Source organism: Gavia stellata, chromosome 8, assembly GCF_030936135.1.
Source record: "Gavia stellata isolate bGavSte3 chromosome 8, bGavSte3.hap2, whole genome shotgun sequence".
Classification (NCBI taxonomy): domain Eukaryota; kingdom Metazoa; phylum Chordata; class Aves; order Gaviiformes; family Gaviidae; genus Gavia; species Gavia stellata.
This window is the reverse complement of record NC_082601.1, coordinates 7045060-7069980: the sequence shown is the minus strand read 5'-3', so window position 1 is coordinate 7069980 and position 24921 is coordinate 7045060. Positions and strand designations below refer to the sequence as shown.

The 24921-nt window shown below is 41.6% G+C and overlaps 1 protein-coding gene across 1 annotated transcript in view; it reads right to left on the bottom strand.

Annotated features, from left to right (window-relative positions):
• Positions 1-457: 457 nt before the first annotated feature.
• Positions 458-24921, bottom strand: part of NXPH2 (neurexophilin 2) — a 40510-nt gene continuing 16046 nt past the window's right edge. The window contains exon 2 of the mRNA XM_059820439.1: positions 458-3192. Within this exon, the coding sequence (XP_059676422.1) occupies positions 2449-3192 (744 nt within the window). The 3' untranslated portion in view covers positions 458-2448. The remainder of the gene's footprint in view (positions 3193-24921) is intronic.

Here is a 24921-nt window from a genome sequence, read left to right as displayed (position 1 = left end):
GGCAGCGGGCGGCCGCGTCTCCCAGCGCCTTCCTGCTTGGGAGGAGCTGACATATGTTTTTTAATTTAGGTTAACCCCTGTACTTTTAATGTACCTTGCACAACTATTAAACAGTCATGATTGTCTTTGTCAAAACATGCACTTCATTTCTCAAATATCAAGAAACGCCATTGAACCTAGTCTGCCTCGGCTTGTAGCGCAGTTCGCTGCAGTGCATACTTAAATTAGAAAAACACATTCCAGCTGGTGAAAAACGTTTAGTGATGTGTTGCAGTGCCTTAGTTTTGTATATATAAAGACGCAAAGTAACATTAAAAAAAATAATCAAATATGCCACAAGCAAGTGCCAGATTTAGCAAACTCTCTTTATTTACATACAAATACATGTACACATATATTCTGTATATGTACACATATTTAAGTGTATATACATACATGATTTCCACATACTCTACAATAAATAGCATGTAGGATTTTCTTTTAATTGCCTACAAGGCTGAGTAAAAATACATGGCAGTAAAATCATGGCTTACAGCTAAGTTACAAAAGCACCAACCACTGAACTCATAGCAATAAATCCAAGCTTATATACAGCCAGAACGAGGACACGCTATACAGAATACAAAGTAGACCATCTTGTAGGAATCAACAGTAATAGACAAACTAAAAAACATCATTTAGACCAGGAGAGACTCTGTGAAATAAGATGAAGGAAAACATTTAGATTATTGATCAAACTAAACCACACATTTAAATTTGTCACCTAAAGAGAAAAACAAATTAGCCAGTTACTTGTTGTATATATTTTTAACAGAATAATTTTTTCCTATGAGACTTTACCAAGGAAATCAGAATTGATCTCGTGAGTGAGTCTTTCTGAGCTGTCATAGTCATTTCTCTGGGTGCACACCACTTGAACAGAGTATTTTAATACTACTTTATTTAAGCTATATGTAACTTCTTGGACCCTGCATGTAAGTTTGATTGGAGGCAATAAAAAGCACTTCCTCAGCCAGCTTCTTCCACGGGACCTGTGCCATCAACTGCCACAAAGGATTGTGATAGCAAATTGGCAGCAGCAGCCAAATCAATACCCAATGAAAGGGCTTGATGCTTGAAGCTGCATCGCTGGAGCCAGCTGCTATCGACTGCAGTGGGAGCCACATCTGTCCTGTTGAAGCAAAACCACGCTGGACCCTCCATTCTTGTAACTAACTGCGGTGGAGTGATGCTATTCTGTACTAGGGGCAAGTCTGGCTGAATATTTTTATATTGATAGCAATTATTTGAAATCTGCTTTATGAGAAGAAGATGCATAGATTTTTGTTGTCCTCTTTATTTGTCATTGTTTATATTTTGACTTAAGGTATGTAATGCAGTACTAAGGAAGACAACTGGGTGGCATTAAGCAGAAAGCTTGTGGTGTTCAGGTATCGTCCTTATGCTGTGATGTATTTTCCTTGCTACAGCGCAGTGCTAAGAGGGCTAGACAGCAAGATAGTTGTTTCCGTTAAGTGGAAGCCAGCCCCGGTTATCATCAGACTTAAACAGAGATTATCTTTTTCCGAGGTACGTATATTTTCTATCACTGTAGAACTAGTACTAGTGTATATGTAAACATTTGAGAAGAATCAAAACCAATGGTGACTATTGAAGGAAGAAATGTACACCAAACCTGCACACTTGGTGGGTCTAATAAACTAAAGCTCATCAGTGTCTAATTACATCATTGCATATCCATGGGTAAGAAGTCTGAAGGAAGAATTACTCACCCTTAACTTCAATGAATATGTACAACTACTACAACTCATAGAAATGCAGATTCCTTTCCTTTTTTTTGTACCAGAAATAGGACTTTCTCTTAGTATTTGGACTTGATTCCTTGAGCCCTGTGTGTGTAACATTCCTCATGAAATTAGTGGAAGAGCTGTTTATCTGGATTTTGTACATGAGCAGCTAGGAGTCTGCTTCATCATTTGTTCTCTACGTTGTCAACTTCTAAAGTTCCCAATGAGAAAGAGGATCCTGCTAAGAGCTGTCCAATTCAAATAAAAGACAACCTCTCTGCCATCGAGTCTATTTAAAAAACTGATTTTCAAGGTCAATGTTCATTACAGACATAATTTTGTTTCATTTTTGTCATGTGTCTGCCTGGTAGTTCCCTTATTCATGATGAGAGAGCTAAAATCATAGAATCATTTAGGTTGGAAAAGACCTTTAAGATCACCAAGCCCAACCGTAAACCTAACACTGCTCCTAAAATGCAATGGTCTCAAATGAAAATGATTGTTACATAAACAGTTTGATTATTTACGATACAGCACAAACACAGCTACAGTTTTTAAAGACTTCTTAACCTGATAGGAAAGCATATACTTCTCCAAAAGGTTAATGGAAATGCTTATTTTTATGACTGATGCAGTATCTCTACGGTTACCCACGATTGTATCAGCCAGAGGACAAGTACGGAGTCTCACTATGGTAATTATAATCAGGACAGACCTTCTGCACCAGTTTGTAATCTACGCTGTAAAAAGCAATGTAAATGCAGATAACTTTAAATGGTTTGGAACACAACCAGGAGACATGGCTTTGAGTCTGCTCTTGATAGCAGATCTTTGAAGGGTCAAAATTGCACAAGGCAGTTTTTTTAGCGCGGTCTGTTTTTTCATACTCAATTCGGCAATTGAAAGACTTGGATTCCTTGGTCTCCAGTGTTGACTGTGGAGATGATTCAAACTCAACCACCTTGGAAGGTGGCACCAGGCTTACAGAAACGTTTCCCAGACCTGTGGAGTTATGTCGAAAATAAACACTGAAGGTCCCATTGCCGTGATCGACGATTTTCCCTGTGATCAGGAGGTTCAGCTTAACAGTTTTGATGTTAGAGTGGAAGTCGCCCCATCCAAACATTTTCTTGAATTTCCCAGTTTTTACTATAGGTCTGCGTTTAGTTCGTGTGAGAGATTCCTGAACCTCCGTGATGTTGGACAACCAATCCCAAAAGTTTTCTATGCTGTCTGAGTAGGACACCTGGCCGTGTTTCAGTACTGGAGATGGCTTAACAAACAGGCGCAAAGGATTGATGATCCTGGAATGGACTACGTTGTCGACCAATGTCTCTGCAGCATCCTTGTCTTCCCAGTCCAGCACGTCTGTGGCTTGTACGACTTGGTTAGCGTCACAAAATACCTGTTTCAAGACAGGAGGGGAGAATTGTATAAAGTGTGAAAATAAAACTGTCAAGATACAAAAGGAGCCATTGATATTTATATTTACACCGACAGGGTCTGAACCAGCCCGGTCACGTGGGCTACTGTAATGAGTAATTCCTGCTACCCCATGAAAGCTCAGGGATTTTAGTCAAAATAGCTTACAGAAGATGCAAAAAGCTCAATGGGAGCCATCCACTGGGACAAACGGATAAATCTCTGGACAGGGTGAGGACTGAGGACAGACACCCTTTGCTCATAGATTTGTTAGATAAAAATACGCCTAAGGATACTGGAAAACCTGACCAGCAAAGTGGCACCTCTGCTAAAAGATGGAGTGAAATAGAAGCACAGCATTTTCCATTCCCCTTTGTTTTTCTCCCTACTTAACATCCCAACTAGTTTAGGCTTAAAATCCTGTCTTATTTGGCTGTTTCTGGTGTTGTAATTGTGTACTAAAATGTTTATTATACATTTCTCTTTTCTGGTCTTGCCTTTTCCATTTTTTCCAAACTTAGCGTGCCCATTTGTGCTCTTAGTTTGAGACAGACCGTGAAAATAACCATATTTTGGGGTGTATTGGTTTCAGATGCTAAGCTGTCTGTATTTAGTAAGGCCCAGCCTTCAAGAAGTGCTGAATAATCCCAGCCGTAGAGCACACCTCATCGTTTTTCAGAAACGTGACTAGGCCAAGCTAAGTCTAACGCAAAACTGTCTGCAATCGGAAAGCAAATAACTACTTCTGGTAGCGGCAGAATGGTGTTAGATCTCACCGTCAAACACGCGGGTCTCAGTAAATAGCAGATTTCCAATTTAATGTAGAACCACACTGCCCACGTGCGTTCTTCCTGTACGCTCTGAGAGAGAAGTCCTGTTGAAAATGCAGAGGTAGGACCTGTGTTTCAACAGGCTAGAAATGACCGTCTAACTTTTTAGGTCCTTTAAAGCTCAAATACAAGTTTTGAAGAATGTGTTTTCAGGGTTTGTTCTCCTCAGGACTGTCTTATACCATCATCCTAATCTACAAAGAAAAGCTTTTTCAGCCGCAATTATTCTTACAAAATGGGTGCACAGAAAGAAAAGGCGCTTAAAAGGGAAAGAAGAAAGAACAGTGTTGTACTGTCCTCATCCCCAAACTGCCGCCGCCGCCTCCTGGCAAAATGCTGCTCTCACTTCATCACCCATCTTGCAGTGGCAGGATCGGGGTGGTGGGCTCCCAGGATTGCTGCCGCACAGGATGGGGCTTTCGCTATCCGTAGGCAACCACAGCAAGATCACTTGGTGGAAGTTTGCCTAAAGCAGTCAAAACGCCCAGCGCTGATGCTGAATTCATGGGGTGGGATTTTGTGCTGCCTGTCTCTCTAGGGAAACTGCAGTGCTGGGCTTGCTTTTCCCTCTGCTGCTAATCCCAAAGGGGTCTTCTATGCCTTTAGTTCCTAGCAGCATTCAGTTTCTGTAATATTCAATTGTTATTTCTATAATCTTCAATTTTTCATTTCATCATCTGGCAGAGATCAGAAACTCCAAGGCCCTTAATCTTCCCTGGGGCCTGTTCTCCAGCAATAGGCTCTAAACCAGAGCCCAAACCCACTTACCACGTGTTCTTCCTGATCATCCCTAATGGGGTAATTAAGATTGAATGTTGAAAGGCAGCCACCGCGGCAACGTTCACAACCTGAATGCTGAAAGGCGGCCATCACTATTGCTAAATAAATCTACGGCTGGATCGAAAGGTAGTGGCCAGGTGTGTCTTTGCAGAAATACGTTATTTTCCTCTTCAGATTAGAAAGGGGGGAAAAAAAGACAACAATGATCGCTCTCAGCCCGAGACCTTGTATGTCAACTTTCTGCCTCTACGCTACGTTTTTTATGGCTGAGCTATGAACCCAAGAAAATAGGAGATTCTAATGGAAACAGTGACAGATGCTTATCTGTACCAGCACAAATAGCGCTGTCATAACGGTGCTGGGGGAAGCATCGTTTCCACTGTGATGGAAAGCGCCTGGTGAAGCAATGTCATGTTTATGCATGGTTCTAAAGCCACTTATAAGCCTGCTCGCAAGCTCAAAATCAGCCGGGTGATGCTGAGAACAGCTGGCCATCCCCACTGCCAGGGAAATAACTCCCCCGCTGCAGAGAAGTGACTCTGTTCAGATGAAACAAGAACTGATGCACACGTTCACCCATCCTTCACCCCAACACTGACCTGAGGCCTTCAGAAGCACAAAAAAGAGGCTTTTCTGCTGCATTTCCAGATTCCAGCTGGGACCAAGGGCCTGGCAGTACTGAAATACCAGGACCTTCTCCCTGTGTCTGTACGGCTAAATGATCTGCTGCTTAAAATGCTAATGACCATTCGAAGCCGTGGGCACCTGTAGTTGGTATTGCTGTTAGCAACTGAGCCGGGGGGAACTGTGGTTGGAAATATTAGGGAGAAATACATCGAAACGAAGCTGCTCGGTTCACAGGAGATTCTAACTTCGCTTGTGTCCGCACCCAGCTCTGACTGTCCTCTGGCAAGGGCGCAGGAACACACACACTTGTCCTTCTGGGCTACTTTTCTTCTGCAATGTTTATTGAAATCTGTGCAATGGCTCTTTGGCTTTTCTTCCCTCTCCTTTTATCAAGAGATCTAGAGGGCATCGAGTCATGTGTTACTGGTAATACTCAATGTATGTCTCTTCAGGGGGCTCTCACTCCAAATGAGATAGCAGAGCATTGCTTTCTGAACTGCTTTATTTCGGAAGGCTGTGGTATAGAAAGAAGAAATATGTAGGTATAAGGTTCAGGATGGCTGAAGGGTGGGGAACACTAATGTGTGCTAAAACCGGGTGGGTTTGTCACACCAGTGAGGTATTAGGGCACAATTATTTCAAAACCACAACGGTGGAATTGCAGAGTTGCATCGTGCTAAACTACGACTACTTTTAATTATCTATGTGTTACACCGAGTGAGGTGTACTCATACGATAATGAAACATGTCCCCGGAGCTACAGTGATGTGGACTATTGCATGTGGCAACGGAACAGCTTTCATAATATGGGAATATGAAATCATTAGCATGTTGAATTATAAGGATGTAATATTCCTGTTTAAGGCCTAGATAGCAATCACTAGCCACTGTTGAAAGTTGTACCTTACACTTAACCTGAGTAATTTTTTCCTCCTCCTCTTCAAAATAGTTTGCAGACTGTAGGATTCTCCAATCTCACGCAGCCTTCATTCTTGACTCTGCTTCGTCCTACTGCTGTCTTTTTTCACTGATTTCATTATAGGAACGAGATTCAGAGGCTGACAGAGTTGTCAGCTCAGTCGGTTGCAGGGAAGGCGACTTTGCAGGCCCCGGGTAGTACATTTGTCGTGTTTTGCAAATGTTCAGTAAAAAGGTGTCTAACAAAGAACCGCCTGGTTCTGCTCAGTGCCCAGCGCAGGAGCAGGAATGAGCGTGCATTGTTCGGAAATGTGAATAATATTTGTGCTTTTTTAATGTAAAACCTTCTTTGTGTGTGTGCAGATTTTTTTTCTGGTTTGAATAAAGCTTTCTGCAGTATAAGAGAACCGAACTCTAATGCATCATTTTCCTCTGTACGTTGCAAAGGCCCTTTGCTTGCTGACAGCTTTTTGCTATTAGCCAGGATGGGCCAATGCTCTTTGTTCAGCTGTTTATTCACGTTGGTTAGCAATTTCCAGGAAATAAAAAAACCTGTATTAAAAGAATGCAGCACATGCTAGAAAAAATTACTTCCTCAGCATCTTCCCATTTCACTATAATGCTTCTCTATAGTGGAAAATATTGCTAGTAGTGTATTTGAAAAATACCAGCTTAGGGAAGTTAGTGTATACATTTAAATAGATGGCCATTGCTGTAGCTCTCCTCTGCTGCACCTGCATTTTCCCATTCCCTCCAAACCATCAATTTCCAAACAGAAGAAATCACCTAATCTTTTTCCATATTATAGAGGCTGTAAAATGTCACCCAGTTACCCTAAAACTTCCATTCGACTGTAGATATTTTCCATTAAGAAACAAAATCTTGGACCTATTGAGAAGCACAGAATCCACAACGTGCCTTGCTGTTTTCTTGTGCTACGTTAACCACAAGAACAGCTCGAACCAAAGTAGGAGGAGGTTTATATTTATGTAGTTTTAAACTTCAGATAATTCGTTCTTCTCTGAAAGATTGTGACTGCTCTTCAAAACCTTTCTCTTCCGTGAATGATCCTGACCATGGTAGAACAACACAGGGTTAAATAATGTTCCCTGTGAACTATTTTTGAGCAGTGAGCCTACATTGATGAGACACTGGTATTGGTAAATGTTGTATCTTCTCCATTTGCCCAAATAAATTTGGGTTCGTCTGGAACTTGCTCCCACGCCTTTCTCTGTGGGCAAGGCACTAAATACAAGTAGGGGTACCTGTGCAAGAGTTAATCGTTCTGATGCTTTGGGAATTTTATCCAGGTTATTCATCAATCACCAGCAATCGCTTCTATAGCTTCCCCCCTGCCAGGAATCATTTTAAAACTCTCGGCAATTAGCTGAAATAAATAGGTCTGTTGGGGTAAACAGCCCTGAAGCACCATTTGGACACTCGCTGGTGCTGCTGTGAGCTTTTTATCCCACCGATGGAGGGGAAGGGGTGGTAGGAGGGACGTGGTACTCAGTAACCTCCTCCTGCCCCCAGTTTCACCAGTGAAAAACTCATACTGGGGGAGGCTTCCAGTGGTCTCCTCGCTCTCTGCTACTTCCATCCCTGAGGCTGTATCATCTTGTGGGTTTATATTCGTGTCACCGCTGCAGCAGCACAAGATACTTCTCTGGCATCCCCGTGCTAATTTCAGTACCTTACACGCCGTGTGCTGCAAGGATAACGCAGCGTCAGTGAGCGGCTGCACAAACCCCCCTGTTTGAAGGGGTTGGGGGGAAGAGAAATAGCTCTGCTTTGTCTGTTTGAAAATTCAATAATTTCAACACATTTATCAAATTTTAAATAATTTATGTCTTGACAGGCCTTATCAATTTTGCAAAGCACACACATTAACCAGATACAATGGTCTCATATTAGCTTTTTCAGCATCTTACACTGGAGCCCAGAAAGATTAATAAAAACTCAGCCCGTCATCAATTAAATGGAAAAACATAAAATTGTGTTCCATTATAGCCCTTTTTTTTTTGCAAGAAAATGATGACGGGTTCTAATAATTCATCACAACAAGCTGAGTTTGAACTTTACTGATTATTAAATACGTTTTTCCCAAAGGCAGAGGCCGTTATGGGTTTTATGGCAGCAGATGTGATTGCTGTCAGGAATGCTTCAAGGAATTCAGGAATTAAGCAACATCTTCTTTCAGCAGGACTTTATAAAAAAGAGCCATGTTTGTTCCATCTAGTCACAGCCTTATTTTTCAGGATGTTATAAGCTCATGTGCTTTCATAATTGTAAGGTGGATTAACTTTCATTTACCACTGCAGCTTTTGCTAGGAATGAAAGCTGTGAATTAACAACTTATTTATGCTACCATGCAGAAAAATCCTTAAGGATGCCTCGATCTCCAGCTGCCCAAAGGTTTTTGCTTGGAAAATCCCTTCTCCCAAAAATTCTGCTGGGAAGCTTTTGGATTTCCCTTGAGAAAACAAAATTGTGCAGGTCAGCCTGCCCCAAGAAACAAGGAGTTGCTTTGCACTGAATCAAAAATCTTTCATTTTGAGGCAGGTCCTAAGATTTGCACTGATTCCTCCTCCTCCTCCTGACTTTGCTATCAGCTGCAGCTCCCAGCCAGCTAGCCCCCGTGCCAACATGAATTAGACAACGGTAGCTGCAGCAAGTGAAAATGGAGTGTGCACACTGCTTTGTAGGCAGCATGTAACATCCTGCCACGGTTTGGAGTCTTGTGTTTTTTCTCAGAAGGTTTATTTTAAATTAGGTAAGTATAGAGGAGTTGATATAAGCTACTTATTAGAAATTTTTTTAAGTTAAAAAGTGTATGTGAATACCTGAGGGCCTGACAGCAGGATATGTGGCTCTCATACCGGGAAAATAACAATACAGCTCCAAAGAAATACAACTAACTTCTGTATTTTATTTCAGTTGTGAAGAAAGTACAAAAATTACTTGAAATACTTGAGATGAAGGGGCTGTTAAAACACAGCCGCATACTTGGCTCTTTGCTTTACTTCCTGAGCCAAATTCTTCCGCCGCGGTTATGATGTAGTTGATGAGGGACCGCAGGGTGCTCAGGGTGACCGTCCCCTCCCTGGCGGGTGGCCGATGGGGAGCCAGCCCGGGCGGTTGCAGGCTGCTGATGGTGCTCCCCAGGTCCTGGTGATGCTAACTACCTGCACGGCAGCCCCGTCTGACCCACAAGGAGCCCGTGAGCCGCCCGTATTGCATATAGTCCTCCGAGCACTGGGCAGGTGGGAAGGAAAAGAGTGAGCCGGGATGTACTTTTGTCAGAACTTCAAAAAACCAAAAGAAATGACACAAGACATCCTGACTGGAGGTTGAGAGCGGGGTCTTTCTGTCCTATGCAGCCCTGGAAGCAGTGCTTGCAGTTCGCAGCCTGGAAAAGGGGAGAGGTGTGACCAGCACACCGGCAAAAGCGGGACCCGAATCTTACTGAATGTCCTGCCCGTCAGCTTGATTAGTTGAGCAACCCCAGTTTCATCATGCATTTGTCAAAAGCTAGGAATTAATTATTTCCCGACATAAATGAAGAGACTCCACAGAAATTGCCGTCACGATTTACCCATGCTAATGGGGGTGGTGGGATGTGATTATTCAGAAGAGAGGCTGAACCTTGTAACTGAGGATGCCCTTGCTCTCCAGGCACCCGAAACGCTTTCCTACGCTTGTACAACCTCTCTCTTGCTAAACTGTAAATAAATAAATACCAGCTAGCTGTTGTGACTGGCTTTCTCTCTCCTTTGGGCGACGACAGACTCTTTGAAATACTCTGAAGCAAAGATAAAATCAAGTCGGAAAATCGGAGTTCACCTGCTTGATTTCTGTCTCATTTTAAAACGGATCCTAAAGAGGGACTATGGGGTTCACCGTGCTAATTTCAGCGAAGATGATGATAGCCTTTAGGGGGGGAACTGCAGAGCAGGGGGTGGATTGTCAGAAGCGCTGAACTGTAGCTGGATGGCAGGAGAATACCCAGACTTCTCAAAGTCCCCAGGTCATGTTAGGGGGGTTGCAATTTGGAAAATTTTAAAGGCTAATGCAGCTATTGCTACTTTCTTTCACTTGGAAAAGGTGGACAGAAATCCCCTGTTCAATAGCCGATATAATTGGATTGCTTTAACAATTTTGTCCTGTCTCCTGTAGTTAAAACTAAAATGACAAGCTGCTTCAGCAGAAAAAAAAGCCTTCATGATCGAACCTTGCAGCCCATTAAATTTTCTGCTTGTAAATGAATCCTACAAAGAAATCCCCCTCTCTGCAGAGGGATGCTGTAGGAGCATCCCCGCCGAAAGAAGGGGAGGGGAAGCTGATTGTTGCTCTACCACATCCTGCTGTCAGTGAGTGGTGATGGGGCTTCCTCCAAAGCCACTGCTCTTCAGCATTGCTGGGAAAGCATCAGAGCAGCATAATAGGAAAGTGACACAAAGAAAATGAGGAATGACAGAATAAAACTATCTGTAAATATATTAATTGTGAATATTAATACTTTCTGATATATTGTTGTCTGAAAGTCAACTAGTACTGCTAAACACAAGTACACACTTAAATACCTGAAAGAGACAGGACAATAAGGGTAAGCCTGAAGCTTTCTCTTACTTTTTAGCCTTTTGCCTTTCAGAAGTTTCAGACTGTCACAGAAGGTAAGTCAGAAAACATAAATTGGAAACATGAAAGCCAATGTGCAACTCAGCACTATTTTTCCATCCTATAATACGGCAAGTTCCTCTTCTGCTCTCTCGGCAGGCGTGTGGGAAGCTAATGAAGTGTGGTTCACGGCGCACTGCTGAAAGGTGCTTTGCCATTTTTCCTCAAAAGATCTGAGAGAAAGATCTCTTCCTACATCTGTACATACCTAAAGGCTAGGGAAGGTAACAGGTAGAAATCTTTACTTTAATGAGAATATGAGATGATAACATTCAAATAACCCACAGACAAAAATACGAATCTAAAATGAAAGGGTATGTATGTTGGGAGAAGTTCCAGTTCAGGCTATGATTTCATTGCTTATTTTTAACCAAAATAGACACTTCAAATTCAGTATCATATTTTACAGAAAAAAAACCACTTTAAAATTCTCCAGTTTTTGTGAGAAAGCGAAATAGTGTTTTACTAAAACAGCACTTCAGTAAAGAAACAAAACTGGGAGGAGGACGAAGCAGAAGAAAAAAGAGTGAAAATTAAAAATAAAGCCTGGAAGGATTTCCTTTTTTGAAAATGTATTGGTGGAAAGTATGTGCCATCTTTCCCATAATCCTGACGAATAGTTTTAGGTTATCTGAAGTGTTCCCTCCAGCCTCAACTGGATAAATTGCTTAGAGCATAGATATCTTTTAAATGATGTCCATGCATTGAATTGATCTACCTTTTTGCTGAGAGAACAGAAAATTTGTTCTGAGAAATGCTTCTTGCCAAAAAATGTGCACAAATTCTACTCTCAACACTTCACCTCTTTCTGCTTGTTTGGTTTTTTTCCCCTGAATCTAAAACAGAGATCTCAAGAGATAGAAAATAGGTATCTTATTTGTATATTTGTAGAGGAAAAACTTTTATAATTTGGTCTGATATTACTAAGTAGTTTCTCTCTTTGCTATATATGAGACATTCAGCTCTTTCTAAAGGATGGAGAGGTAACATAAATGTAAACCATTCTGTGAATGATCTGAAAAAAAGTCTTGTACAAAAATATCTAATTTGGTTATGATAAATATTGTCGAAATCTTAGCTGAGATATATATAAAAATACACAAAACGTTCAAGACGACAATTTTTGGTTCGTAACAGGCCAGACAAGGGAATGCTGTCACGGAGTGGGCCAGTGATCCACCTGACTGGCTACACAGCGTCTTGAACTGCGTTTGTTAGACAGCGACTCTCCTTCAGTAAATAAAATAAAAAGGTCATCGAGTCTATGAAATACTAATGGAATAACCTAGCTAGGTGGGACTTCTGAAGGACTTCTGAAGATAGACGGCTAAAAGCTGCAACTCTGACTTTAAAAATCAATGTGCATTTATTTCAAGAGTAGTTTCTAAACCGGGTAAATGGAAGGGAGAAGATGAAACCTGAGCTGAGCATGTGGGTTCCTGTTTGGCGATGCCCTGTGTCTTCTGGCCGTCCGAGTGCATGTCAAGGGCGTGGTGTGGGGGACATCTCTTTTGGCAGGGGTCTTCAAGCAGGTACCTTTAGCTGTTTGTTTCTGCTCTCTACACAACCCTCTCCCCAGACCTGGCACGACCGTGATGCCTGATGCAAACCAGATCAAGGTACTTGTCCATCTTTAAGAAGAAAACACAACTCATGCTCTGACAACATAAAAAGGAACTGATTTTCAGTGCTTCTTGAGTCACTGTGTGCATTTCCTCGAAATTCAGGCTGTGCTCTTGCAATCTATTTTGCACTGAGCTTCACTGGTGCTATGGAAGTCTTATGGGACTGAGACTTGTGTTTTTAGGATGAAGAGCTGGCATTTAATTATCTTTAGAAGACATTCCTATTCACCTGGAATGCTTGAGAGATGCCCCACATGTTTTCAGTCTCCAATGAAGTCAACACGCCACGTGCAGACGTGGCTCAGCAGCTTGCAGGACCAAAACCTGAACGAGCCTCCTCTTACAGCAAATTGAAATGGGAACACTCAACTACTTTGCCCAGACAGCACCTCCTGACCATCCGTCTGTTGAACTTTACAGTTAATAATTTTCCCTCCTGCTTATTTCTCTAATGCCTGGGAGATTTCGCTTTACATTTGCTGAGATCAGTTCATTAAAATACTAATTTCAAACTGTAATTATCTGTTGGTGAGCATTGCTGGCTGAACCAGCAGTAGCACTGATACACTCTTAGCTGGAGGAGAGTTGACGGATGCTCGGGTCCCTTGAAGCTCCTTGCAGGTGTCACTGTGGCACTCAGCTAGAGGCAGGCTTGCAAGAATTTTTTTGGGGGAAATGTTTTAAGAATCATTGTTAACCATTAAAACTATTTTATGTGGTAGGGAAAATACATTAACGGAGAACTGCTGTATCTGTTAGAAATGAACCTGATTTTCCTGAAGTTGTCATCGAGGTTTTGTACGCCTTGTAAATTTTAAATTAAAAATCAATTACGGAACAGCCCTTAATCTCCTCTTCGGAGCTGATTCATATTTGGATGTGAACTCTGAGACCCTGAGTGACCTCCCTCCGCGCTAAATACGACACAGCAAAGGCTGACTTTCTATCGCACTACTCACGTGCCATTATTCAATTTTTTACTGCATTATGAGGAAGAGAGTTTTAATAATTGAGCCAGATTAAATGAATAAAAGGATGCTTCTGACAAGTTAGAAACAGAGAGAAGCTGTGCATTTCTAGCAGATTTCAAGCTCTGTATTGTTACAACACGTAAGAGATGATTAACAAAGAAAAATATTACAGTTATCTACTCCCTTTGAGAGGCTAACTAATGAACCTCTAACAGCTGCTGTTGAAAAATCAGTAACACTATCACTATCAATTTCAAGACAAAGCACAGCTGACAGGTGTTTGAAGTGATAAATCAGGCTGCACAAGGATTAAAATAACAAGCCCCAAATGGCCTTTAAAAGACAAAGGTGCTGCAGCAAACTATTTTCAGCCACTTTGGATACTGTCAGAAGTTAGATCACTGATACAATTATCTTACAAAACAGTAATGACCAAAGTAATATGTTATGAAAAAAATCTAACAATGGCGATGCTTGAGCCAAGTTTTTGAAAAGAACAGGTTTTATAGTCATTTGTGCTTTTAATGGCAGAACTGAGAATGCTGTGCTGCCCTGAATATTACTTCTGGGAATGAGTTATGAAAAGTATGCACTGGGCTGAAGCATAAAATGTAACTGAATTGCATTCTTGTACATTTTAATTAATCCTATTTTAAAGCAAGAAGTTACATTTTAATAGGCAATGAACACCATTATTTAAATAAGGCATAAGATTTTTGTGTTGCTTCACTGCAGGCTGCATTTCCTAACAACCTGTCACTGACGTGGTAGAGATAAAGAGCCCATTCCTGGAAGATACCGTGTGCTCGCAAACTCTGCTGCCTTTAACGGGAGACAACCGTAGCGAGGGGAGAGCGAGCTGAAATGAATTCCAAGTTTCTGAACTTTATCTCAGCCCTCACTGTTAAGTGCATCTTGTCAGAGGGTGCGTAACTCGCTGTTGGGTTAGGGAGGAAACGCTCAGTTTAAAGAGTAAAAAAAATGCAGGTATTTTCCTGGCACCACTCCTGGCTCAGACAGGGTCCTGCTAAAGAACCCCTTAACTGGGGTTATTCAGTGACTCATGGCGATGCCTCCTGAATCCTCCTGCTATTTCAAGAACGCATGTGGATGTATCCAAGACTCCATCAGCTGGGCAGGGGTTGGGGGGGGAATGACTAGTGATCTCAAGTTCAAAGCTTTCTTGCAGAGAACACATTTCGTTGTTCACTTCAGGCGTGATGTTCCTTCCCGGCGATCCTGCTTCCCCTGCGCGCTCTTCTTAATGCACCGGGAGGGGGGCAGTCAGACCCAAGCCACTGCTAACTGTGGGAGCTGCTCCATACATTCTTGGCACATCCCTAAGAAAAATATTTCTGCTTAAAAGCTTTGCGATAGAAACACTTGAGAATTAACAAGAGTACACTGGATTGCTACCAATATGGAGAAAAAAGGTCACCTACTGCTTAACAAGAAAGGCTATGTCGCGGGTTAGGCTGCCTGGGGAGGGCGCGGGTACAAATGCCGGGGCTGAGGTTGCTTCAGAAGCGCGGCAGGGAGACGTGAGGTTCACACGTCGGGGAGAAGCTCCTCCACTTACGTCTTTTCAATGAAGTGGAAGCCTTCTGGAAAAAGCCTGGCTAGCACAGGGGTGTAGCCTTCCCAGGACAGTGCCGAACACCCGTCCCTTGCTGGGGAGTACTGAGCAGCCCCTTCTCACTGCCTTTCCCCGCCTGCTCCGGCAGAGTTGACTCCATCACACCGATTCGGGATGAAGGCAGGGCTGAGGTTCGTCTTCCTCCCCGCCATGCAGCCGGGTGTGGAAGCCAGGGTTGGGCTGGGAGCTGCCTGTCCGCACGCCTGCCAGGGGAGCAGTGGCGTGCTGGCTCACAGCTTCTCTCCTCCCCGCAGTATGTGTGGAAGACCATGGCAGTTTTCTAAATTGAATTAAAATCTTTTTCCTTTTCAAACCACTTAGCATGAGGTAGCACATTGGGGCACTTTGAGATGTTTTATTGCTGCCTACACACATGCATGCATGCTGCTTTCCTAAATGAATTACTCTCTTAAAGAAGAGAAAATCATTGACTAAAGCTGCCTTATTATTAAGTTTTAAGGTGAAACAATATTAGCCTTTGCCTAGCAGCAGCCAGCCACGCCTGCAGCCATTGTGCGCTGCATAATGGTATAGTAACAGTGACTTCATACTGTAAGGTCCTATTGAAAGACAATTTTAATCCCTTTTAATTTATTCAGCCATCTTTTATGTCCCCAAGAAGAGAAAAAACAGAGTTCCTTTCAGTCTGAATTTGTTTGTGCTTTGAAGATTTGGGGAACAGTTTGAAATTAGTTGGTCAAATCCTTTCTAAATTAAAAGCTTCCTAAAATAGAAACATTTTCCTTGACCTTTTTTTAGCTACTTACCAATTTCAAAACTCAGCTTTTTTGATTACTTTTTGAAAGGAAACAAACAAAACAACCAACCAACCACAATTAGTCCCATTCAAGACTAGTGCTAGGTACACGAAACGTTAATTCCAAAATGAAATGATAGGTTTGAGACACTTAAAAAATGATGAGGTCTAAATTTGAAGTCTAGTCACCATGTAAGTTTTAACAGGGTTTAATCAGAAGTTGGTTAGGCATCTGTCCTGATATAATAAATCCATGAATTGGGTTTAAAAAAGGGAGAAGAGATGAGTTCGATATCCAGTTCAACTGGAAGAATGTCACAACACATACCTGGCTTGTTCCCTTTCAGTAATTTACAGAGATATTTAATAGCTAGGATTTTTGTACATGCACTGGAAGAACAGAAAGAGGATCTGAAGAAAGAAAGGCTTACATCAGATGAAAATGTTATGTTCTAGCACAATAGGAGTTAATACAAATTGTCATTTGCATACAAAAATATAATTTCAAACCTATTTGCCCAACATATGCTGTATCTGTATCAAACAAAAAGGGAATACATTCAACGCATCTTTACATCTCTCAATCTTTCTTTTAATGTGAATTACTGTGCACATAACCCCAAGTATTAATTTGGTCTCATCCCATGATGCATTTGGTGTATTTCAATTGGCATATAAAGAAAGAGTAACATTTTCAGGTTGTATAAAAGCACTGTACTAGCAGGGTGCTTGCAGTTGGTGAAACAAGCACTAAAGGCAGATAAATCACCCGCTGGAGGACTGGGGGCGGGGGAGATGGGACTCTAGCACTTTGCTTTTAAGGCACATCCGTCTAAAATGTAGACCCTAGAAAATGTACGATCCTAGAAAGAAGACAGCAGGAAGCGTTCTCTTCGGATGCATACTAAAGGTGTTTTAGAGGAAAGGCTGTATAAAAGCCTAACCTTAAAAAGTCTTCCCTGTGTTACCACGAATAATGCAAATTGGAATGCAAATTTCAGTGGACCCATGTGTTGCAACAGCAAACAGTATCCCAAACCTTTGACTGCAAAACCTCCAAAGGCCTAAATAGGAAGTCAGTTTGGACAAGCATTGTCAGAAATCTTGGCTCTGTTGACTTTGTTGACTTCACTCACAGCAGAATTTTTTTTCCCAAAAGCTTAGATAATGCTTACATTATCCACATTCCTCTTTTAACAACCCCTTTGACTCTTCCCTGCTCCTGGACTTGACCATGCACGATAACAAAACCAGTTTTCCTTTTGCACCTCAATGTTCAAATTTCTTTTGGGATTTTTCTTTTTCAGTTGACCATAGTCTTGAGCTCTCTGGCAGGTAATGAATTTGCTTCCAAAATGGAGTCTGCTAATTTAAGATTTACTCTGAAAATAGCCACTCTGCAGTAATCAGTTCTCACCACTTTTTTTAAAAAGCAGAACGAACCACTTCTGAAGAATCCACAATTGCAAATAAGACTTACAGGTCACTGCTTAATTCATGCACTGTCTGAAAGGGTTTAATACGAAATAAGGTTTTTCTAATTAAGTAGCCAAATTCTGAGTCTGTATAAAAAAAACTAACCACAATTTATGAATGGGTTTGGGACTGAATGCTAAGTGGCATGAGTAATCTCAAAATCCCAAAAAATTGGGGTTAGGAAGAACAGGTTTTTATAGCAAGAGATATGAGATGCGAGCTGATAAGCAGAAGGTACAAGAACTGGTGATGTGCAAGTAAGTGAAGTCAGGCTTAAAAAGTCACGCATTCCTTCCTGTTTCTAATGCATGTTTTCATATAGATTGTGGAGATCAAAGAAGGAAACAAATCTAAATGTAACTGCTGCCTAGACCAAAGTTGGTAATAAGCGCATGACAGACAAAAAAGCAACTCCGTTGTAAATGTTTTAAACTGCCTCCTGTGGATACAAAAGGTGGTTCTACAGGGACAGCAAGTAATCCCTCACATTAAAATTGAATGTGCTGCCCTACGTGATCAGTTACAAAGATTTTCTAAAGTCTATAAATATGTATGTGCATGACTGAATCAGTAATAAAAATGTGATTTTATAAATCTCTGAGCCTCCATGATCAGGTCAATAAACTGTGTTACATCAAATAACATTACAACTTCTGATATCTATGAAAGTGCCAGTTGCTTGTGATGATGAACCATTTCAGGAAGGGCTTGTTTGTCTGTCCTACCTGCCCGCAGTGCTGCAGGGGTAAGGATGAAGGGAGCACAGCCTCGTGCCGTTTCCCTGTGTGTCTGGATAACCCACCAGCACAAACTTAATCTGGGCCAGCCATGACCACCAAATTAGCCAGAGTATATGCATGGTAGTGTGCTACAGACTTTGGTTCAGAAATTTGTAAATAAGTCTGGTTTCCCTGTTATTCTTGGCTGGGGTTGAAGCAAGAAACCTTCCAGCTCCTGTTCGAGGCGTAGCAGCTTCTTCTATCCACAAGCCACGCATGGAAGAGAGCAGCACAGCTGGACTCGCAGTGAGAAACAAGGATAGTTATCACCTACATTCAGAGAACAAGAAGCTTGAATACATTACTCCACTAAACAGAAAGTTGGTATTTCCAAATCAGGCTCCAGAAAAGAAAATCTTGGCAGATCTCCTTCCAGTCAGCAAAGGGCAACACCTCATTAGTGTAGATAAGATGTATGTATATGGCTTGTGTTCAACTTTGCTTAGGGCTTAGCTGAATTTCAGCAAAAATTCTGATAGTTGAATATGGATCGAAATGTCTAAACAATTTTGATGTGCACTTCATTGCTGCTCAATACTCGGGATGAGATGTTTTCTCCAGGGTGCCAACAGCATGCTTCACTTAGCTGCTTTTTCTTCCCTTGTCTTCATGGTCACTACACAGGATAAATGTAGCACAGATTGGAGGGAGGAGGAGAGGTCACTACACTGCTGGTTTGCTCCTCTCTCAGGTTTGGAACGCTGCTTTCCTGGCCTCGTAGCCAGACCATGATGCTCCCCTCACTGTTCCTCTCTTCTCAAGGTATGAGAGCTGCTCCCGCTCAGGTCTGGATTCAAGAACAGGGGGTCAGCCACATGCCAACAGCTTCACTCCTCATTGTATTCCTCCCCGGTGCCATCCCGCCTGGTGCTGTATGTTGGGAGCACGTCACTAATACCAGGCTTTGCATTAAAGACAGGCAGTCTCCTCTTCTGCATCCTGGCTTGTCATGGACTGCTTCTCCTTCCCCACTATTCGTGAACAGGCATTCAGGCACGCACACACAAAACCAAGAGAAAGCATTTAATTTGGAGAATGCAAGTACTAAAAGGTCAGATAAAGTCTGATGTTCTACATTTAGACACGTACTCGACTTCCTGTACATTAAGTCCAAAGCTAAATGTACTATACCTGGGTCATTTTTTGTAATAAAAATCTTGCATTTTGCATGGCTGTATGAGGAAAATATTCCCTACCAGAAGTCAGACCCATGCATCCATCCACGAGTTTCAGTAAGAAGTAACTGGAAAGCACGTTGGCTGAAAATTTAATTTCTCCTGTCTGATAGCTACAGGCTAGACTCATGCAAATAACTGATATGTGTGATCGTGACAAAAGCGCATTACAACACCGGGTAGTCCTGAGAGAATATATGCTGTTGCAGGTGAGGAAGGGCTAACCACTGCATTTGGTTTTAATTATTTATATTACATGATAAATGAATGAACAAGATACATGTGTTTTTTATTGCTCCACCCATGGCTTCAACCAAGCATCTCTTATTTTTTGCTGTGGCTAATATTACAATTAAACCTTGGTATACAGTCTGGGAATATATAAAAAAACCTTCTCAGCTGTGCTGCACCAAGTATTTCTTACAGAACCATTCCTTTTCTGATTTCCTTCATGCCTATATTATTTACAGAGCAAACAAACAGAGGGAATCAAATCACACAACCTACAAAACGAGTGAAAAACAGGGCCTTACTTGCTCCCAGTAGTGAAGAAATGTAGCGTTAAGACTTGAAACTCATTTCCAATTTTCTGTGTTCGTAACATGGTCTCTGAACAGTGCATTATCTCACATACCAGATGTGCAGCAGTAGCTAGGTACAACAGGGTGCGATAAGTATGGAATTTCAGCCCTATTTCTTCTTTTATGTTTTAAGTCAAATCCTTACTCTGATTTTAATTTAGGTTTTTGTCTTGTTTTCTGTATGCTTTGGGGGGTGGGAGAGAAGTGGGGAGTTTGGCGTTCAATTATAGAAATGGAAAAAGAAATCATCTGGGACTCAGAGTATCTTCAGTTAACAACACAAGAGAAATCAACATCCAAACCTCTAATTTTATTTAAATTGCTGTAAAACTAAAGTATAGAAACAACTTATGCTGATGTGATTAACTCCACTTAAGTGGAATTTACCCCCAAGACAGCAGTCTCTTGGCTGACACAACAACCTGCATTTGGAACTGAAATAAAGTGGAGAGATCTTGAAAGCTATTTGAACCACTGTCAAATGCTATTCTGAAAATACTACTTGGATATTAAGTAATTTGAACACATTTCAATAAATAACTCCATTACTTTTGTGTTACTAAGAGGTTCACCAATAATAATAATAAAAAAAAAAAAGTTACTGTTCTGTCTCAGCTGAGAGGTGGTAACCTCATAAAGCAGTCAAATGGTATTGCAACAGCATGTTTTTCATGTATAAGTAGTCATCCTGGAAATAGAGGAAATAAAACTTTGCACCAGGATGAATACAAAATTTGGATACAGCACGCTAATTTTCTGGTATTGTTAATAGTATTTGGGAGTTGGAAGGTAGGAATTTCAGCTCAAAGGAAAAGAGAGACCACGGTGGGAGAAAACGAGCTTTATTCTTCAAGGCACATTTTCATCTGGCTGTTTCTCCAGGAAGGTTCCTTTGCCTGCAAGGAGTCAAGAGTGCTCTTTGGATACAAAGGAAACTTCTTGCCGGTTTCCGTCGGCTTCGACTGGGGCCCAATGCCTGAATATCAGCTTGGTGCTGATCACAGAATCACCAAATCATTAAGTTTGGAAAAGACCCTTAAGATCATCAAGCCCAACCATCAGCGCAACACCACCATACCCGCTAAACCATGTCCCAGAATGCCACATCCACACGTTCCTTGAACACCTCCAGTGACGGTGACTCCACCACCTCCCTGGGCAGCCTCTTCCAATGCTTCACCACTCTCTCAGTAAAGAAATTTGTCCTAATATCCAGTCTAAACCTCCCCGGGCACAACTTGAGGCCATTTCCTCTTGTCCTGTCACTAGTCACTTGGGAGAAGAGACCAACACTCACCTCTCTGCAACCCCCTTTCAGGTAGTTGTAGAGAGAGATGAGGTCTCCCCTCAACCCCCTCTTCTCCAGACTGAACAACCCCAGTTCCCTCAGCCGCTCCTCATCAGACTTGTGCTCCAGACCCCTCACCAGCTTTGCTGCCCTTCTCTGGACACACTCCAGCACTCAATGTCCTTCTTGTAGTGAGGGGCCCAAAACTGAACACAGCATTCGAGGTGCAGCCTCACCAGTGCCGAGTACAGGGGCACAATCACTTCCCTGGTCCTGCTGCCACACTGTTTCTGATACAAGGCTGCACACCTTTAAAGAAGCTAGGCATGATGCACAGTGCTTCCAGTCATCCACAAATGAATGAGCTAATTAAATTATTTTTTTTTTGCTCTGGTATATTGCATAGTCCAATTAAGTTGCTAAGCCAATCATCTTGAAATAAATCAACCATATTGTTACATAATTCTTTTTAATAAACAGAGATATCATTATATGAACTAGGTTCTAAGGGTGCCAGATGCTCCTAAACAGGGAGTCTAATTTATTTCATTGATTTTAAGAAGCAACCCATTCATGTGTGATAGCTTTTATCATCCAAAATGCTAATTCTTCTCTGAGTTTAAAGTAGATTTCTGTCTTTCTCATACATAAATGAGAGCACAGAAGAGCTAAATGTGGACCTTCCTTAATTTCCCGTCACACAATCACATAAAACTGTTGCCCCAGAACACTGAATAAATGTCCTTTTTAACACAATTAATAGGACTGCAATAGAAAAGAGCCCCAAAAACCCCTCTCAAAATTATTGCACTCAATATGAAGAAGAAACATACGACCTTCAAAAACAAAGGTTTTGCTGAAGAAAGAGAACATGCTGGAAGGTTAGCACTCTGTAATGGGAAAAGGGCAATGGACTGGGTTCACTGCCAGCCCGCGGTGCTGCCCAGTAATTGTGCTCAGCCCTAGAGCTGGCAGCTGGTGGGGACTGCAGTGGGCTTAGAGTCTCAAACAGACTGGGAAACCTAGTTCCCTCTGTAAAAAAAAAAAAGATTACATGCTTTAGTTTTCATTCATGTTTCAAGGATACTATTAAAGGAGATGGGAAGTAGAGATGCTCCCTTCAAATACTGCCAATGACGTAGGCTCCTTCAGAGGAGAGCATAATGCGCAACTCTAACCCAGTAATCAAGCAAGCATGACTGTTTTTATCTTTCTGCCCTCGGTTTATGCTTTTTTCTCCCATAGAGAAGATTATACAAAAAAAATGTTTTGGTTGTTTTTTGATAGCTTCATTGGAGGGTTGAATGAGTCATACAGAAGTCAAGGTATGCAAAGTAGCTTTAGTCGACAGTCATCTTCTAACCTGCCCACGAGTGCTTCCTGAAGAAATGGCTACTGAACACTAATAATCTGCACCCCTCAAAGATGCAGGACATCCGAACATCACTGAGAAGAAGGAAAGGGTAATAACTGAATGCTTTTGGTGCACCTATGCCTACCGTTGTGATTTGTTCCCATTTACTTTGGACCTCAACAAAACAGCTTCTGCTTTCTAAGTTTACTTGGACAGTGATGATTGAGAGCTATTTCTCTGAATAAAAGTTGAAGGAAAAACCCCTGTGGTTTCCATTTGGACATTAGAGGGTTGATGTGTTTTGCTGTCACGTTCTATTTTTAAATGCATGACACTGCACAGGTGTTCAGACTCCAAATCCTTAGCTAAATCTGTCACCTCTCTGCAGCTTGTCACTACATCAGCTAACAAACTGAGGGGAGAATGAAGTTCCCGTATGGTAGAAAACTGCAAGTGCTTGACAATGGTTAACCATAATTTCTTTCCGTAGCTGAAAAAATATCACTACACTTGATAAATTTTCAGGTGTTATAATTGCTTTGAGGTTCATTTGCCCATTTAGATTTCCTCAATTTAATAATTTATCTACAAGCCCTTAATATGTAGGACACAAACTAACAGATGATGAAAAATGCAAATCATTTTTGCAGGAGCAAAAGTTGTTAGTCTGACTCAAAGCATAGGCTGGCAGTTTTACCTCTGCGCTTGCTATCCATAAAACACTGGCTGAATTCAGAAAGATGAGATTTACAAAGAATTACAAATCACCTTCCTGTGTCTGCCTTAAGCATACATTATTTCTATATCTGTGGGTATTGCTAAAATGTAACATAGCAAAGAATATAATAATCAGTATTTTAAGCAAGCTGGTCTTGAGTTTTTACTCCAAAAATGGGGCTAACCCACACTAATGCTATTCTCAAAAATTTTGCTGAATCTTATATGCTGCTGATGTAGACTTCAGGGAGAAGTATACCATGTTCAAACTATATAGGGATAGAGAAAGATGGGAGAATGAGGCAGTACTTACAGAACTGGTGCTCCAGAGTCACCAAGAGAGTGCACATTGCTGCTCCCCCCTGGAGCATCCTCGTCCACAAGGAACAATTCCAAAGCCCCAGAAGCACATTTCCTTCTGCCTCTACAGGGCCATTCTCTGTTGCAATATTGGAAGACCAAACTCAAGACCTACCCTTGTAAGTAAAGCTTAGATCTCCTAAACAGACTCAAAGTCAGCCATCATGTCCTTCTAGTTTTAGAGAAAAAACTGTGAATGACAACTATTCCTTTACAGATAATTATTTAAATTTTGGCTTAATGATCATATAGCATCCGTCACTAAACAAAAACAGTGGTTCCTATCTCAGTATTGAACTCCAAGGGCTGCATTTGAGTCTTGCACAACTAAGTGCAACTAATTCAAGTCCTCTGAAGTTTTGATTCTATTCCCTACGTAACCCTACGTATCAGTTACAGAAGAGAATTGAGTCAGGGATCCCCTGAACAATCTGAACCCATGTATAGTCCACAGGGATGGATGTGTATCATTCAAGTGTGCTGAAAGAGTTGGCTGATGTTATTATGAGGCTGTTCACTATTAAGTTTGAAAGGTTTTGGAGACTGGGGGAGGTCCCTGATGACTAGGAAAACCCCAAATGTAGTGACCATTTTCAAAAAAGGCTAAAAACAATCCGGGAGATTACCAGCTGCTCAGACCCACTTCAGCCCCTGAGGAAATCATGGAGCAAATCCTTTCTAAAGTAATATCTAGGCACATGAAGGGGAAGATGATGACTGGGAATAGGCAGCATAGATTTACCATGGATTTACTAAATTTACCATGCTTGACTAAACTGATTGCCAAATATTTATCAAAAGACTAAATCTGTGGATGAGGATAGAGCAGCGGAATGTCATCTACTTTATCAAGGTTTCTGACACAATCTCCCAAGCATCTCTGTCTCCAAGTTGGGATGTTACTGCCTTGATGAGTGGACTACTGTTTGGCTGAAAAAGCAGCTGGAGTCAGGCTCAGAAGGTAGTGGTTAATGAGTTGCACTCTAACTGGAGGTCAGTAACAAATGGAGTCCCATTCTTCTGTGAGGCTACAGACTGAATTCACAGAGGGATTTTGTAGGCTTAAATTTTTGTAATCACTATCATTACTGAAAAGTTTTGACGTAGTTTGCTGGAAAACACAGTGTAAACAAAATAAAACCCCTGAAAACTAATCTTCCC